Below are 19,397 nucleotides of genomic sequence, written 5' to 3' on the forward strand. Positions count from 1 at the left end.
GGTTAATCTCTTTTTTTTTCCAAACTCCATCTCAATGATTCATTCGCAGTCTCGAAACTTTTCCGACACCTCTTTTATATATATGTATATCGCGCGAAACGGAGCACTCAAGTAGTCTCACACGTGCATCGAAATATCGGTTCAATCTGTTCCGCAGCATTTTGCAATTTTTGGACATCTCTCATCTGCCGTTGTTTTCAACAAATTAAAATTATGCGAGACACATACATACACATACGAGAAAACAATATCACACTTGCTTGTGTACGATGCAAAGTTGCGAGAAGCGATAAGGATCAAAGCGAGAAAGACTCTCGTCTCTGCAGGCCCAGTCGTCTCCATACAGGACAACGCATAACATTTGGTTCGATATCGAAATGATTTTACACGCGATTCGAGCATCCCCGGCCAGACGTGTCGAGTTTGGTGTGTGTGTGTGTGTGTGTGTAAGAGAGAGAGAGAGAGAGAGATGGGTTTAGATAAGTTCCGAGTGAAGCGCCGTCGCAAGAGCTGTGTAAAAAACTGTGTGTCATTTTCTCATTGTTACTTCGAATAATAAAGAAGCAACTTGGCCGTTTACCAGGACGCATTGCAATTACCACGCACATACATTCCTGAATGAGAGACGCACGCGCGTCTCCACCTTCTCGGAGGGGAAGGTCGGCGACGATCCTCCGGAGAGAGCGAGGGATGTGTGTAAACGCCACGAACGGCTATCTCGCGAACTGCCGACGACGACGATATATGGTGGCCGCGTTCGTTAAGTGTCATCCATAAAAAGTTGACGAGTCTCGGCCACGAATGGCTCCGAGGCCGTCCGAGGCTCAAAGTTCTCTCTCTCTCTCTTTCTCTCGCCGCGGCTCAGCAACCTTGGCTCTAGCCGAGACCGCAGGAAACGTCGACGTGAGGGCCGCCGCGAAAGACTGCCGCGTACGACGCAGCGAGCAGTCGGAGGAGTGACGGACTCTCGTGCATTGTGTCGGCTCTCTCTCGGCGGAGCGCCGGACGCGATATGAACGTTTGATCGCGTGCGCGCGCGTACACGGCGCCAGTGAGAGAGAGAGAGAGAGAGAGAGAGCTCTCTCCGTGTGTCACCACGACGCATCGTGAGCGCGAGGAAACGAGCACCGTTGACAAAGTGAGGAAAAAAGATGTCGAAAGCTGCTGACAGGCAGAGCTACGCGCAAACTTACAAGCTCGTGGTCGTGGGTGGGGGTGGTGTCGGAAAATCGGCGATCACGATACAATTCATTCAAGTAAGTGTACCTTCTCGTTGTGTCCCCTGACCTTGTGTGTATATGTGTGTGCGTGTATATGTAAGTAATATTTCGAGCACAGTGGGTATTGCATAGCGCAGCAGCTGCGATAGACAATTGTCGTCCCTCGTGAGTGGAGTGTTCACGCGCGCGCGTTCCCGGATCCCCAGATTCGCTCGCGCGTACTCTCGACGGAGATGCTGCTACGTCAAGAGGCGCGAGTCCGACGAGAGTAGGCAAGAAGTCGCGTTCGTTCCCGTCCGTTATCGACCATTCCCGTGGAGAGCTTTCAAGCTCGCTCGACACACATCGTCGAGCCTCTGGCGATCCTAGAACGAATCGGACGCGAAATCTACGGGGACGAGAGGAGATATCATTTGTATAACGCGACGCGCGTAACGGCGGATAGTCGGATTAAAGCCACGTTCACACGGGCGTGCAAGGAAGCGTCAGGAACGTTGGGGGTTACCAACGCCCGACGTAAGTTGCGTCACACGTCGAGGACGAGTGTGCGATAAACGTTCGAGGAAGCGGCCCGCGATATCCGCCCGTCGATAGCCCGCGCGAATGATCTAATACAACGGATAGGCCACTTGTGTGACTGCGGCCTTAGGTGATTATGTCATAGCGCGGATGCAAACGTCATATATGGTCATACGCGGCAGCGCCGTGGACCGTACTGGTCTTCGTCGAGTTTCGAACGCGCGGACGGAGATGTAGAGGAGGCGACGGTGTCGCGGGTTAGTCGGTAAAGTCGACGCCGTGCTGGCCGATGGTCGGTAACGTAGGTCGCGCTCGGTAATGGTGATCGGCCGGACGGTTGAGTTACATGATGCTAAAATTTGAATGTAATTTCAGGGCTATCGGTCTACTTTCTCGATACTCGGTTTCCTGATTGTACTTTAAGTATCTGCGACACGAGGATACCCTTTTTAGTTTGTAGAAATTAACGTGAGTCCTTTGGTTTCGCTTTTAGAGCTACTTCGTGACCGATTATGATCCGACGATCGAGGACTCCTACACGAAGCAATGCGTTATCGACGATGTGCCGGCGAAACTTGACAGTGAGTTGAAAAATATGCAACTTTGCATTTCAATACGATGACCTGCTGACTCTGATTTTGACATTGATTGATATTGTTTTTCATTAATATACAGGGTGGACTGTTTTAATGTCTCTACTTAAATATCAAGTCTAAATATATTAAAATATGAAAAAGTATAAACATTAATCTTGAAATTACCTAAAATTGATTATATGACGAAGTTAAAGTCATTATTTTATATCTCTTCCTCAAAACCTTACAACTTTTGTCTAAAATATTTTTTTACACAAAGCGTAAGAAAAGGGATATTTAGGTGGAGACGTTAAAATGGCCCCACCCTGTATATTTGGATTCTGGATACATTAGTATCCGCAGATTTAGATGGCACATTTGAATTTAGATATTTGAACATTGATAAGTGATTTTCTGTCATTCCTTAAAATCCTTCCTTAAATTCCTTAAATTCCTAAAATCCTTGTGAAAATCTAAACTGTACTTGTGTTTTAGTATTGGACACCGCTGGCCAGGAAGAATTTAGCGCAATGCGCGAACAATACATGAGAAGCGGCGAAGGATTCCTGCTCGTGTTTGCCGTCACCGATCATTCGTCTTTTGATGAGATATCAAAGTTTCACAAACAAATTCTCCGGGTAAAGGACCGAGACGAATTCCCCATGCTGATGGTTGGCAATAAAGCAGATTTGGATCATCATAGAAGCGTAAGTATCGTCGTAAGCATCATCTTTAACTCGAATTCCCCCGGTTTGTCCCGTTTCTCAGTGAAAATAATTGACAGGTGTCAGTTGAAGAGGCGCAAAATATGGCACGTCAATTAAAAATTCCATACATCGAGTGCAGCGCGAAGCTACGGATGAATGTTGACCAAGCTTTCCACGAGTTGGTGCGAATCGTCAGGAAGTTTCAACTGTCGGAGCGGCCACCACTTAAACCGAATTACAAGAAAAATAAGAAGAAGTGTTGCATGCTGTAATACCGAAACCAGTTAATCCGTCTAAGTCGACTTTATGCTAATTAGACCGCATTTCTCACGGTGAGTGATAACTCTAACTAGAAGAAACGTTTCGGAGGAGAGTAGAGATTTATTGTGCATGAGGAAAGGATGGGAAGATACGAATTTATTTTGATCAAGCACTTCTGCAACGTCACATCGAGTTTGCAGATAATTAATAATGCTCCGATGGAAGATAGCTTCTCATCGATGATTACATTGACGTCCAATATCGTTTCGCGATAGTACGCTGACGCGATTAATTATAATGTGACAACAAAGCATGCGTGAAATGTGGGACGCGTGCTAAAGGAGAGCGTTTAAGCGGCAATTGATCGAGTAAGCTTAATCAATTTTAGTTTCTTCTAACATAACAAGTCAGTCGTTATATTTCAGGTAAATATTAGAAACGACAGTACGGTGACCGATAAATAAATAATTCTATTATTTTTTTATAAGAATTTTAGTAAGAATTTTCTCTGTGCGTGGAGTAGTGCCAAGTTTGATGCCAATATAACACAGTTCTTCGCATTAGTTATTACTTCAAGTCAATTGTTATATTTCAGGTGAATATTAGAAGCGATAGTCCAGTGACCAGTAAATACATTATTTTTTTACGGATTTTAATAAGAATTTTCTCTGTGCGTGTAAGGTATTAATAAGGTACCTTAAGTATATCAGTACAACAGTACAGTTCACAGTTGTTATTTGTGACACAACTTATTTGTTTAGTAATATTGCATCCAAAAACTTGCGGCTCGCTCTCCTGTACTAGTGTTTTCCGACCAGTTCTGCCATAATGAAAAAAGTTAAGAGATATATATTTGTTAAATCAACCATGTATATTTTCTAGTAATGTAGCGGTTGAAATTTTACGCTGTTATAATAATGTCAAAGTGGGGCCAATAACACACTTTAACGCACATGATTTTGTAATTAACGATTAACGATTATCTCAAGTGTATATTCCACGAATTGTAACTTATATTTCGCATCACATGTAATATTCAATATTCTCCAAAGTCAAATCACAATCGCCACATCCTTTTAAGCTGTTCGTGTAATATAATATATATTTATTGTATACGGAAGAAAAAAAAGATGAAAAAAAGGAAGAAGAAGAAACGCGCTGAGAAACTCGAACTACAAAATTAATAATTTACATATTTAATCGTCTACTTATATGTACTGCAATTTTATATAGTATCATTGGTATTTTACGGAAACAAAATTATAACGCGATAATGTTCTAATCCTTCACTGATTTCTGCTTAATGAAGTCAACACAATGACATGAAAAGCATAAATATTTCATTGCTCCTATTACTTTGTTAACTTACGTTTTAACGAGCTTATATGTCTATTGAATGGCATTTGTAATAAATGTTGCCTGGTACTTGTGATTTAAAAAAAGAAAAAGGGAAAAAAAAGAAATGTTATTTTCGTGGAAATATAAGAAAACAAATGTGTTCAACAAGATTCGATTTCACCAATAACGAGACATTTTTGATAGGTTAAAGTTTTCCCCGATCTGCTGCAATTTGTTTCATTATTGGTGACACCGGTCACAAAATGTACTAATAATAATATTAATAATTAATATTAATGTCAATATAACATAGTTATATGATAATATACGATATATATACATAAGATAGAGAGAAAGATCGTTATTGGTGGTAGAATTGGCAAGTTAATGTTACAAGAATAGAAATCAAATCGTCGAATTCTTTATATATGCAATTTGTATATATGTACGCGCAATAGCTAAAAAAATGGATGCCTCAGGATTTTATATAAAAATGTTAAGTCAAATATTTTCATCCTTTTTTTTTTTTCAAAACCCTTCCTACTTTCACCGCTAATAACCGATCTACTTACTGTATCTAAGAGCCTATATACAAAAAAACGATACATTATATCTTACAAATTAGAAACGTCTCGCCACAATTAGTGTCGCACTCAACAATGAATTAATTTATACAAGCGTGATCGTGCAAAATATTACTCGTAATAATTCGCGAAGCGCTGTGCCTTGAGTGAAAAGTTCCATTTATTTTTGTAACTAAATATATATTTATATATTTGTAAAAAAAAATTGTCTATGTATATATACACATATGCGTCGACTGATTGTTAAATATAACCTACGTTTGTTAAATAACTTCTGTATAAAACAAATAATAATAATACGATGAATATTGATTAATCGTTGGTACGTTCTCTCTCGTTCGCTCCTGATATCCCCCCAATCTTCCGACATCGCTTCGTTCGGAGTGGAATACGGCACTCGACCACTAGAGAGCGCTTCGAGGAGGTGATTATGCAGAGTTCCTGTAGTAAGTATTTTTATTTATAGGAGTCCTAGAGCGATATGCAGTCATTAATTAAGGGTAATTAAAATTCTCGAACTTTTTATTAATCGCTCGTACAACGGAAGCAATCAACTTCACGCGAAATTCCACCATTTTTCTTAGTGTAATCGCGCTTCGTGAGACCTCGTGAAAACCGAATTATGCCCACACGTCTCGCGGACAATTTTCTCTCGTAAACGTCAAAAATATTCGGCTTTGCGCTCGATTTCTTGACTCGAGCATCCTTGTTGAAACTCGGTGTTAAAACTCGTGTGTGCGCGCGAGTAACACACGATATAATCAAATGACACACACGCGACGACGTGTAATCTTGTTTATCCAGTTTTCACTTCTCCGATCCATTTAATTTACCGGGCTATTACGCGCAGCTCGCGTAACAAAACGCGTATCCGATTATCGGTGTGCGCGCGTCGCATACGATACGACCACAGTCGATAACCGAATAATGATAATGATGTGCCTCTACAACGGCACATTCACCCTAATTTAGACGATGACCGATCGGAGCGCGCAAGGTGGTCAGACGGGATTCCCATCGGAGCTATTCTTGACCAGACCGGGCTAATATTGACGCCACGCAATTACTTCCAGTCATGCCGGCGGTGCCCGTAACAACTATAAATATTACTACGGTTTCTTCCATCATTACGGCATACCAGGTAGATTATAACGTGCATAATCCTCGTACCTTAGCCTTAATTATCGGAGACTTTGCGGCTTTTTGTTTGGCCGTGTTCAGCCGGCCAGCGCGCATCGTAAATGCACTCAAATAGCATGAGTCTGTCTGAACCGCGTCTTAAGGACGTTTCCACAAGAAATAGGGGGATGTGCTTTTAGATATTCCTGTAAGATATCTTTTTAGACCTTTACGTCGAGCTGCACGCGCAATGTGCCGCGTAATGTGTGACAAGCGATTTTGGATTTTCATGGTTGAATGAGACGAGATAATATTTTTACATAGTTTATACAGTTTTCCTGAGCTTTACGACGCAATATATACGCGAATAATGGCGGAAGATCATTCGATCGAAACGTTTCCATCCCACCGGAAAGAAAAGAAAATCCGAAATCACTTATTGCACAATCCGACACGTGCAAAATATTACGGTGAGCTGAAACGGTTCCCGAAATCGAGGCGTCGCGTAAACGGCAGAATAAATCCGACGAATCTTTTCTCTCACGCGGTCGGTGAAAGAAATGAACTTTTACCGTAATCGTCGGCAATCAATGCCGCGCCGCCTTCTTTGTTCGCTCGCTCGAATATTCCGCGGCGAAACCAGTTCTCGCGTTAGCGCTTTTGCTTAGGCTTGGACGCGTACGTAGTAGCCGAGTTGTGGCGTTCCGCCGTGAAACTCTTACTGGCGAAAAGCGACGTACGATGGAAAACATTATGTTAATAATCGTGTAGCAGTCGTGGAAGGTTGCGAAGGTAGTGAAAGGTATGCTCGCGCTCTGTCGCGCTGTTGTCGGTGAAAAAAAAATACGACGAGAGAGAAAAAGAGAGAGAGAAGCTTGAGGATACCCTTCGGCCTCCGCGTCACTCAAATTCATCCGAATCGTTGATTACTATTAAATTTACGTTTCTTCTTCTTTTTTAGGCAATACCATCCATTTCCCGAAGTCAACAACCGAAAATCAGGTGGAAAAAGGTGGTTACACGTCACGGTAAATATTATCGTCTCGAGGGACGATGTCTCCATATTTTTCGCAAAATTATGACTAAAACGATATGGAACAGTATATACGAAATAAGGTTCTTTGAACTTTTTCATCTAGGAACTTCGGAATCCACGCTCCGTTGTGGCTCTTTCGGCTTCGGGTTTCGTCTTAATAACTACGTGAGCGAGTGGTCTTCGAGGACGGACGAAGAAGGACGAAGAAGAAGAAGAAGAAGAGGAGAAGGATGAGGAGGAGGAGGAAGAAATGAGGAGGAGGAGATATGTGGGATAAAAATAGCACGGTACCGTCGCAAAATAAAAACTAATGATGCGAACCTGCGGAATGACGATCCCGAGAGCCGGACTCGCTCCGGCAAGGAGGGGAGCAGAAGGTGGAGAAGCACAAGGAGTACAGGCGGAGGAAAAGGTCGTTGCCTAAAAGGAAGATCAGGATTCATCGCTGGGAGAGGAAAAGGAGCGGTGAAGAAGTTCTCCTGCTATTCTCTAACCCGGCTGAATAATATCAAGTTATATCGATTATAGCCGCTGCCGTTGGAAATAGCGCACAATTGTGATATTTTCTCTTTCCCTCGCAGTATTATTATAATTATATATATTTATATATTACATATCTCTCGCGAGATGGTCGAGCAAATCGAGACGAAACAACTGATAGATGAGCTTGCAACGTCGATTTTAAGAAAGAAAAGGTGTTTGAATGAGAAGGAAAACAGAGGCACGGTTCGAAGGGAAGTGCACACACAAACGCAGGCCGTTTGAATGATAAATACTAGAGACCTACATAAGCACATACAAATATATTACGCTCATCGTCGGATAAGTTCCTGTTTATCAGAAGCAAAAAGAAAAATGGGTCTGTCACGAGCTGTTGATCGGTTTAACGAGGGAGTGTTTAACGTGTGGCGTTCGGATGGACGATCCAAGGATATCTCAAGCGAAGGATTTATCATTTCCGATCTGTCGCGGAATTCAAGTTATGTCGGTCAGGCGCGCGCGCGCGCATCAACCACGCGTATATTACGCGTCACCCGAAAATCCACCGGAGGCACAGACGACGAATATTTTCCTCGGGATCTTGTTTTCACAGTGTAGATAAAGCGTTAATCCGGTGAGCGCTGGTCGGAAATCTCACCGTATAGCGCCGTGCCGTCGTGGTCGCGATGGTGGGAGCCAAGCGGTGGTTGCGGTGCGTGCGAGAAGAATCTCCCACCCTCTCTGCGCCGATCACGCGCTGCGACCTGTCTCCACCTCGTAGTCTCTCCGCGGTATAAGGGGAACACTTCTCTCTCTCTGTGGTAGCTCGGTCTCAAGGCGGCTTCGCCAGCTAGCCGGTCAGCCAGCTAACTACTACCGAGACAAGTCCCGGCCCGGCGGCCAAGTCAATCGGCTATCAGCTAGGCAGTCAGCGAACAGTAAACCAACCAACTAGCCGGTTTAGCCGATCACCCGGCAGCCAATCAACCCGGCCAGCTAGTCGTCATTGAGTCAGTCAACTAACCAGTCAGTCAGCTAGACAGTCGGCCGGTCAGTCAGTCAATCAGCTAACTCACTGGCCAGACAGAGAGGTAGCTGGCCGAGCCAGCCAGCTAGTCAACCGGCCAGAAGCCTGAAGGAAACAATTGCACGGTGTACACCGCGTGTACGTGGTGCCCACCGGCCGAGGCGTGTGTGCACACACCGGTCTTATAATGGCGCGGCGCGGTGACCGTTTTGGTACGATAAAAGTCGGGGGCAGCCTTCGGGTGTTCTTCCTGCGCCGATTCGAGGAGAGCTGAGGGAAAAAGAAGAGGGAGAGGAACGGGTTCTCCGGTGGCTGGTGTGTGCAGTCTCTAGTCGAAGACACACAGGATGATAGCAAACGTCCGATGAGCATCCTGCTTCCCGTTGCCCTCCTGCCAGAGCGAGAACAGGCCTTCCGACGGGGGTGATTCAGCCCACCACCGCCTACCACCGTAGCCTTCCTCGTCGCTGCCACGGTGAGACGAGAAGAGGAGATGCAGAAAGGTGAAGAAATGTCTACCAGGTCAGTGTGGGATTAATATTATTTTTCGCCCGCGAACGGCGCTCGGTGATCTTTCGAGGGAGAGAAGCCGCCGGTATTTTTGCCAATCCTCAAACGGCTGACACATCTTTGTTCGTTGGAAATCGGTGAAATGTCGGATTTCCAGGTCGTCGCGCGAAATCGCTAAGCTGCACACTGGGTCGGTGATCTTTTAATGCGAGCTTACCTCGCCAGAAAGAGAGAGAAACTAATATCTCGAGTTTCATCTCGGTGGCTTTACTCGATTGTCTCAACTCGCTATAAACTCACCGCACGTATTAGGGGGGGCGCAGGGGATGAACGCTGCAAAATATTACATTATATCGATAACGTATTTAGACCAGACGTGTTAAGTTTCACGAAAGAGTTTCAGAAACGAGTTGCAAAAAGGAGGAGTTAGATTTGTTGACTAATATTGTTAGAATGCGGTGGCCTTGCACGTCGCATGTCATGCCTTGCATTATGTAATCTTCTGTGTAACTCGATTTGAAGCTACACGTAAACACGGGAGAGAGATGTGTGTGTTGCAGTTTGTGAAATTGTTCGTTGTTATATTTCGCGCACGATCTCGCATCGATATCGATGCGGCACTTCTGTTTTCAACTATGAGCGTGTGCACTCGAGAGAGAGAGAGAGACGAATGCACATACGCTCTTCCAGCCTCCCACCGACGTTTCTTACTGAGAACGGAGTTTATGATATTTGTAATCGCATAAGTGACAAAATTCGTAGAGAAGAATCGTCAAAAGAAGAGTTTTTCCTAGTAAACGTTATTGCAACTCGGTGATAATAATAATAATTACATAATAACACCGCGAAAAAACAAATATTTCCTTCGGAGAAATATTACATTATATAATTGCAATAAGACCGCGTAAGAACAAAGAATCGTATAAAAAGGTAAAATAAATTTCGAAATCTGCCTAAAGTAATAACATTACACGCACTATTGCGATTTTTTGCGGCGAAACCAGAAGGAGATGCGGTTGAAACGCGAAAATGGCCCGTATTCCGAATTCTCTCTTATCGATTGTCTTTTATCGATGAAAGATGGTTCAAAATACGGATCCGGAATTTTTCAGTGAGATTTTTCTCTCGGTTCTTCACGGTTCTTCTTCAAAGGACGTATCGTAAAATCGCAAGGGGAAGACAACGAGATCGACGGAGAGATCAGATCGCCTCTTCGTTTGCGATTTGTATTTCGACTTGAGATGAGCACGAAGCGCGCAATGAGCGGCGCGGGTAGTAACGATGATGCAAGCGACCGGCAGAATTTCAACTGAATCGGCAACTGAATGAAAACAGAACAGAAAACAAAGACTCGAACAATCCGGCTTTCTAATAACGAAACGGCGGAATATACACGGCGGAATATACATGGCGGAATATACACACGGCGGAATATACACACGTAATCTGTCTTTCGCGGAAAGGGCGTGTGTGCGCGCATGTCGCGCGACTCCGACACGGCGCGTGTTTCAACGTGTGTATATACATATATATACATATATTTATTTCTTTTTTTAACATCTACCCGTTACCTTCTCATATCTCGGAGCGCGTTTCTCCTTTCGAATTCTGTTTACGGATATTAATTCATCGTAATGCTCCAAGGCGCCTGTACGTTAACGAGCGTGTCATTTGTTATTGTCATTGGCGGATGCGATTGCTCAGTACCGCTTAGTACGCCTATCTTACGCATGCCAGGCGTGATAGAGAAAATGCAAGCGTATAATAGAGACTCGGGCGAATCGGTGTTTGCGTGCGAAGCTCGTAAAACGATATCGAAATAAATATCAACGTAACATCCAAACGTAAAACTGTCTAATGTCGCCAAGTAACGACCTCCCCCCCCCCTCTCTCTCTCTCTCTCGCAATTTACACAATGTGACACGACGATGCGTCATGACCTGTGCCGGCTTCACGTGTGAATGCGTCGTGTCTGTATTCTCTCTCTCTCTCTCTCTCGGCACGATGTAAAGCACACCACGAGAGAGAATTCTCGACGAGAGAGAATGCACGTCAGAAGAATGCGTATCGTCGTGACAATCCCTGTTTATCGCCGCCGAGCGCGACAATCCGCGCGATTTCCTTGTTAACCAGCCAACCTTCCTTTTCCTCCTTCCCCCTGCTGATTTCTTCCGATCTTTTTGCGAAGGGGAAGAAAGAAAAGCGAGGGATATGACGCCGAGTGATATCCCGCTTTATCGAGCTTTACCACCTGCTATCGGTGGATGAAAGGTGGGTCGCGACTTGGGTCGCGATTTATATTTATTCACAGTCAGATTTTGAGATTTGAAATCCTCCCGAGTTCATCTTCAGCTGCTTCGTGGAGCTAAATCCGTACAGTATTTGTCCGAGTCGAGATTTTAAATTCTACATTAAGTCTTCAAATGGAGAAGAAAAAAAAACGGAAATAAGTTCCCGCTTGTAGTATTAAAAGAGGACAATAGAAGATTTTTCAACATTTAACGTAGAACTTTTAGTTAGATTTAAAGTACGACTGAAATCTCGACTCAGGATGAAACTCGAGACGTTCTCGAATATAAGATCTGACTATGAATATTCCGCCTATTGATTTTTCTTCCCGACGAATTTCCGGCAACAGTGTTCGCCGTGATAGGAGAATTTCTTCCCCGGCGATTCTCGGGGGATTAAATTTTTCCCGTCGGGTACGCGCCTTGCGAGGAGGTAAAAGTGTCCGCGACCTTTCCCGATCCCGAGCGCGTTCTCCCCGGGTGTACCCGTCTTTCCAGCACACCCCGTATGTGGCGGAGAACGGCGCGCCGATTCCGATTGCATTCGATCGCGTTCGTTCGAGCGTTTTACGCATCCGTAGTAAATGGAATCATTCATGGCACCGTGGCGCGGTGTTCGCGAACGACGTGCCTACTCGCTGCTCAGTATCACCTGTGCGTAACCTGTGCGACCGTGCTCGATTACGGGACTTTTCTCACCGTTGTGTCGCGGCGCGTTTGCATAGGAACGCAAACGCGAACGACCCTCGGAGGTCGAGCGGCGCCTCGACGGGCCTTCGCCGTTGATTCTTATCGGAAAGAAAAATCCGAATACGGCGGGAACAGCCGCGTCTCATGAATCAAACCACTCTCGTGAATCAACCCGACCCGAGTCCCTTTGTCCACGGTGACAATTTGTTCACGGTGGAGCTGCGACGACGTTCGATCGTCGTCGAAACCTACAATCGCGTCCGAATGAAAGGAACTGATAAAATTGCGACGCAATACGAGAAATCCTTCGGTGTATTCCATAATGGAACATAATAGTTATATATAATTACATATAATTAGGTTTGTAATTAGGTATAATTGTATATAATTATAATCGTAATTATATATAAGACGTCATATATGTGTCTATATATATATATATATATAAGTATATGATTATGTATGAAGTAACGATACAGTTGTATATGATTATATAGAGACATATATGTATTAATTATATATATGTCTCTATATAATCATATACAACTGTATCGTTGCACCGTCAAGTGTATAATTATATATAACAATATATAATTACATAATTTTACACACGCACACACATACGGACATATTTTATGTACAATTATACATGAGAAGCTTTTTCTCCGAAATTAATTAAAACGTTCTCGGTAGCAACGGAAAGATTCCCGTAGGAAGTTTCCACTAGGTCAATTGCTCTCAGCTGTCCCGTCCGAGTTTTAATGCGGCTAATGTTCACACGGATGTTTTCAGTCGCGATAACACAGAGCTAATATTCTTCGTCCACCGAGTTTTTACCTGGTCTCTATTCAATTGCGAGAATTGACATTTTTTTTTCATGCACACGAAAAAACAATCCCCTGACTGAATTTTCCGCTGTTTGGAGTAGGACCAAAGGAAAATTTGATTGTAGAAATAGAAAGATTCCTCCTGAGACAATCGCTCTCAGTTGTCCCGACCGAGTTTGGACAGGCCGAATGTTTTTACACGAATGTTCTCAGTAACGCGGCAACAGAGACATTCGTTTCTCGTCATTGACTTTTCGTTTGGTCTCCGTTCAATCGCGGGAACTGAGATTTTTTCCCCCGCCTGACCTCTTTATTTTCATATGCACTCGAATGTCCGTCCGTCGGCGAATCCGCGCCGAACGAGTCCATCTGCACGCTACCTTCTTTTCTTCGCCAGAAGCGTTCCCTGCAACCGTTGTTTAACTATTGTCAAACATCTGTTACATTTCCGCGTAATTCACAGCTGAATTGACGGTCAGACGGACCGTCTATAGATACGTGAAGATAGGTTTGGATCTAAAAACCGCGTAATAACTGCAATTCCAAATTAATGGCCGCGCACCACGCGACAGTCCGCGACTATCGCGATGTCGCGCGTACACGCGAATGCGCGCGCGTGTGTCGAGATTGCCTTGTGTGTCGCGAGCGTACGACGTACGGCAGGACGTATCCCACCGGTTCGAGATGTTAATTAATAAGACAAAGATACAAACCGACACGACACGTCAATGTTGGCGAGTTGCACCGTCAAGTGTGTTACTTTTACTATTTCCAGTAATGAGTCACGAAGTTTATTTCTATATGTACGTTCTGTTCTACTTCACTGATTGCGGATCCGATTGCGGACCTGATCGATGGAGAGTCGTCGGCATGTAACTCTCAATTAAAATGCGATTACACTCATTACACGGCGATTGCGGTTCCCGGAAAAAGAAAAGGAATAGGAGGATGTATGTACGTGCGCGGGAAAGAAAAAGTAAACGTAGGATCACCCGTCCTGCGAGGATATTCTTTTTCTTTTTCTTCGAGCACGCGTGTAACGTTATAATCATCGTGTTTCGCAAACGAGAGCGTATAAATTAAGGAATCGCGGAATAATGACGTTTCGCGTCCGACCGGTGTAAATAATAATAGAAACTGCACAGAGGAGCCGCCGAATGGTCCGTCGAAAGAGGGAACAGGATCACTGAAGTTCACATGCAGATCTGAACGCTGACGAGGTGCAAAAAATGCAGAAGAGCCATTCACTCTTTGTTCGTACTCGTGTACAAGGAGAAAAAAAAAGATGAATCTTGATATCGACCGGCCTATTAAATCGCGTGCTTGTCCGATAGCGATTCCTTTAGTCTCGATCAACAACAGGTGTAGTGATCCTTTGGCCTCTTGCTCTGAATATACGATAAAATGTAACGCGACTTCTTAAGGCGTTTTCCGCGCTGCTGAAAGTCGTGGTAACGTTTCAGGCAGGACAGCCCACAACAGTGAGCTTTTAGCTTCTTGCTTTAAACACTAAAAAAAAACAATGTAATTTCTATCAAAAAGCGTTCCCAGTGCAACATCAGAGGTTGCAGTTTCTAAGATTCAAGCGTTGTATGACTTTTGGCGGTGCGGGAAACGCCCTTTGTCCGAAATGACGTTGCATTTTATTGCTCGGAACAAAGGGAGCTAAGCTCCGGATCTGCAAACAGGTGTAGCAGACCCCCGGCCTTTTGCTCGAAGCGCTAAATTGTAACATAATTTTTCCCGAGGAAAGACCTGATCGCAGATCTCCGACTTAATATCTAATCTTAAAAGATCGCTCAGGCGTCTGGTAGCGCTGGAACATTACGATTCAGCGCAAAAGGAGCAAAAGGCCAAATGCCTTACGCACCTATTGTAGATCCGTAGACTTAAATCACGTTGTTAAGACGGAGCGCGCGACTGCGGCGCCCCCGTCGAGGACACCGTCGGCGATCCGGCCGGCTGATTTATCCTTTTTAATGGCCGATAATGATCTTTCTCTCTTACCTTCGCGGCAGAAAGTGTCTATTATAATCCATGCGTAACAGCTACTCGTCCCTTGAACGGCTTACAGCCGAGAGTCGCGCGGAACCGGCGCCGCCGCCGTTGCCGCGCCGCGGCCTCGCAGCACCGCGGCAGAAGGCATGTCGAGCGCGAAGAGGAAGGCGAAGACGAAAACGGTGCCGCCGGACGGCGGATGGGGCTGGGTCGTCCTCTTCTCCGCCCTCGTGGTCAACTTCCTGATCCCGGGCACGGTGAAGTCGTTCGGCGTGCTTTTCGTCGAGTTCCTGCACGTTTTCAAGGCGTCCTCCACGGCGGCCTCCTGGATGCCGGCGTTATGCTACTTTCTGTACAGCTCGTTAGGTAAGTAATCCCGACATCGTCCACCTTCCAATTTACTCGTCCGAGTGTCGCTCTTTGTGACACTCGTTCGTCCGGGTGATACATCGTTCGCTCTCTCCCTCTTTTCTTTTCGCTTCTCACTGTCTAATTAAAAGGGAATCAGTTGGGAATTATCGGCTTCGCCGTTCGTTACGAGATCCCTCGCGTTAATGAGAGCGGTAAGCAAGGTCGAGGTGGACAGACGATGCCGCACGAGGTGAATCTGAGAATGGAAGCCGTACCTGTTGAAAGTTTCCACGTGAATCCCCGTGGGAACATCCAACGGAATTGTGAATTCATATAGGATGTTGAAAATCCACGTGGGAGTCCACGTGCATTGTTACCTTGGATCTGGACTTTTCGGGAAAATCCTCAGGAGTAACCGTGGGATTCCATATGGATTTTCTATACAAGTTTCCACACGTTTTTTCTTTTTTTTTTTTTTTTCAACAGGGATATAAACCGAGAGATTCCGGTAACTTCGGCGAAGTCGGCGCGTTTTTTTAGGAAATCCGGACGTAGCCGGGATTTCAGTTGGGGGAGGGTGGGGGAAGGGGGCAAAAATCTGTTAAAATTCACACGAAATTTATCAGCATATTTGTATCAAAGTCGATCGATTTTAAGTTTGCGCCGTTCTGCCGCGATGATCTGTCATCTGACCGGTATAATCCCGCGTTCGTAGACATCTCTGGGATTTCTGAGAGGTGAACTGATGAAAGAGCGAAGGGAGCGAACACACTTTTGTGCTCCAGTCGATAAATCGGAGAAACCTGTGGGGAGATCATGTAAAAATATTCCGCAGGTCCTTTATCCAGTATTCTGTCGACCAAGTACTCTTACAGGACGGTGACCCTCATCGGCGGCACCTTCGCAGCCAGCGGGATGATGTTAAGCTATTTCGCCAATTCAGTTACCTACCTTTACGTCAGGTAATGCCGTTACGACCGACGCATCGGTAAAGTCGTTAGTAAATACGAGTCTTTATTTCCAAGGATCCTCTACGTTTCGCGATTTAATAATAGCGACTTTTTTCTCCCTCCCTCTCTCTCTCTCTCTCTATGCAGTTACGGGCTCATGGTCGGGATTGGCGCTGGATTATCATTCCCACCGACGGTGTACATCGTTACGTCGTACTTCGAGAAGCTACGGGGTGTAGCGAACGGCTTGTGCATATCTGGCAGCGCAATTGGCACTATAGTGTTGCCACCGTTGCTGCAATATCTCCTGGATTGTTTCGGATACAGGTAATTCGCGAAACTTGACTTCAACGCGCCCGATCGCGTGTTCATTTGAAGCGGGCTGTGAGGGAAAAAATCTCTCGAAGACTGAAGCTTCGCCGAGAGATTTTTCTCGATACAAATCTAATACCGATCTATTATTTTCTAACATTCTGACGTCTACTTATTTATTTATCTAATTTAATTTATCCATATCTACTGCATATTTATAGTCACATACTCTCCCTGTTTTCTAATTCTGACGTATTAAGTTTAGAGTTTACGTATATCGTTTATGATTTTTCTCGGTAATTCATGCATCTTAAAGGATTTTCTCGTAAATAAAATTTTCATTATTATTGTTATTATTATATAGATTTCTCGGATTTCGCTGATTCCGAAGAAATCAGTTACGATTAACAATTGAAATTTTTAGAGGAGCGGTACTCATCATGGGCGCGATCACGTTGAACACACTGGTATGCGGCCTCTTGTACCACCCGGTCGAGCAGCACATGAAGACCGTAGTCATAGACGAGGGTATCGACAATGAAGCGCTGACACTCGACGAACCCGTCGAGAGGAAACAAGAGCCGGATGAGAGGATGGGAATCGGTGGCAAGTTCGACTCGGGTCTTCGAGACACGTACGACGACAAACGCGTGTACAAGCTGTCGGACCTCCAGCGTAACGTGGTGTTGCAGTCGATCAACGAGAAAGCGTCTTACATGTCTGAGAAGAACCCGGCTTACGAGGAGAACGATCGGGAAGCTACGAAAGTACGTTCGGACGCCGTTAAGAAGGACTCGATCTCTCAAACGCTGGTGGACGATGTTCCGCGGAAGGACGTTCCGGACGCGAGCGATATTCGCGAGACGAGCCGTCCAGGTCTCGCTTCGAAGGACGACGGCGGGGAAAACAGCCCGGACACGCTGAGTCTGTCGCGGAACCATGCTCATGCCGAAGACGGCCAGACAGCGCGACTCGATTCTTCGAGAAGCGCCGACAAGGAGGAGAGCAACGGGAGGTACGTCGAGGAGCCGAAGCGGAGCGACGCGTCGAAATCGCCGAGGGAGCCGGACAGGAGCGAGAAGACGCGCTTCTTTGACCTGAGCGTGCTGCAGGACCCCATCTACTTGGTGATCCTGATCTCCAACTCCACGTCGGCCATCAGCAACACGAATTTCATGATTCTGCTGCCGTCTTACGCGATCGCCGAGGGCTTCGACAAGAACTCGTCCGCCCTGCTGTTGTCCATAGTCTCCGCGCTGGATCTGGTCGGCCGGATCGGCGGGGCGTCCTTGTCCGACATCGACTTCATACCCAAGTATTACTACTTCGTGGGTGGGCTCGGCACAAGCGGCATCGCCCTGGCGCTGCTGCCAATGGCGACCAGTTACACCATGCTGTCGTTCTTCTGCGGCCTCTTCGGCCTCTCCTCGGGCATGTACATCGGCATCACCACGGTCATCCTGGCGGACATGCTGGGAACCGAGAAGCTCAGCTCGTCCTACGGCATATCGTTGTTCGTGAACGGTGTGCTGCAGCTCGCCGGGCCGCCAGTCTGCGGGATCATCTTCGAGAACGTGCTCTCCTACAAGCCGATCTTCCTCGCCTTCGGTATCATCCTGATCCTGGGCACCGCGCTCTGGGCGGCGGTGCCGATCATCAAGAGGAACAACAAGAAGGATCTGGAAGCGATGTGAGAGGATTCGGTCGGCGAAGTAGTGACGAGTCCCCGACGGACCGGTTTCTCAAGTGTGTGCCTTGGTAAAAGGACTATATTGTATTACAAGTTTTGCGAGGACCTATTTTCGATTGTTGGACTGAAAACGAGATCGCCGGCCGAAGGCGAACGAATAGATAGTCGTACGTGTAACGCACTGAGACTTAGTTAGAAAGTAAACTCTAGTTATCGGAAAACAGGACGAAGAGAGTTTTGAATTTTGTCGGAGTTCCTTCGTCGAACGGACGATGTGTTGCTTGAAATAAAGGAGAGAGTTTCAAATATTCGTCAGCGAATTATTAATATTATTATCCATTGGCGAGAGACGTCGAATTAACGTTTTAACGGATTCAATATACGTATGTACGTCTCTCCGTGAGTATATTCCGCTTGTACGATAAGTGGAACGACTAGTGGTTTCTGTATAATGAGAAAAAATATATTATTTAAAAAATCAGTCGAAAGAATGTGGGGATTCTTATCGTCGGAATGAAAAAGGACACAACAATATGACGCAATCTGTATGTACGGGGAACCGAGTGGAAGCTCGATAAGAGAAAATTGTGTGAACGCGCGCACACGCGAGGAACTTTATTTTTTCTATGTTAAAATATGCATTTACATATGGATATGGATAAAAAAGACACACGAGCAGCACGGATGTAGGAGGAAAATAATTATGATACACCGTCAATGAATCTTATTATCAAAGAGTGTTGTACGGATTGCAAAATATTTTGCTTAAATCCAGAGTACGCATTCTTTCTCTCTCTCACAAATCCTATTCGTTCTTTACTTAATACAAGTTTTGTATTTATTGATCTTTCGGTAGTTACACAGAGAGAAGCTCGGATTCTATTCTATAATTTTTCAGCTTCACAGAGACGCGCG

General features: G+C 45.3%; 2 protein-coding genes across 2 annotated transcripts; both read left to right on the forward strand.

Annotated features, from left to right (window-relative positions):
• Positions 1-772: 772 nt before the first annotated feature.
• On the forward strand, positions 773-5,520 carry LOC106752292 (ras-like protein 2). Its single transcript, XM_014633881.1, has 4 exons — positions 773-1,256; positions 2,233-2,320; positions 2,810-3,021; positions 3,099-5,520. Exons 1-4 carry the CDS (start codon positions 1,152-1,154, stop codon positions 3,291-3,293), a joined length of 600 nt encoding a protein of 199 aa, XP_014489367.1. The 5' UTR covers positions 773-1,151; the 3' UTR covers positions 3,294-5,520.
• Positions 5,521-15,277: 9,757 nt separating this feature from the next.
• Positions 15,278-19,326, forward strand: LOC106752330 (monocarboxylate transporter 9-like). Its single transcript, XM_014633953.1, has 4 exons — positions 15,278-15,545; positions 16,366-16,492; positions 16,628-16,807; positions 17,217-19,326. The coding sequence occupies exons 1-4, from the start codon at positions 15,326-15,328 to the stop codon at positions 18,484-18,486; spliced, it is 1,797 nt and encodes a 598-aa protein (XP_014489439.1). The 5' UTR covers positions 15,278-15,325; the 3' UTR covers positions 18,487-19,326.
• The last annotated feature ends 71 nt before the right edge of the window (positions 19,327-19,397 follow it).

Source organism: Dinoponera quadriceps, unplaced genomic scaffold, assembly GCF_001313825.1.
Source record: "Dinoponera quadriceps isolate SergipeBrazil2010 unplaced genomic scaffold, ASM131382v1 scaffold248, whole genome shotgun sequence".
Taxonomy (NCBI): domain Eukaryota; kingdom Metazoa; phylum Arthropoda; class Insecta; order Hymenoptera; family Formicidae; genus Dinoponera; species Dinoponera quadriceps.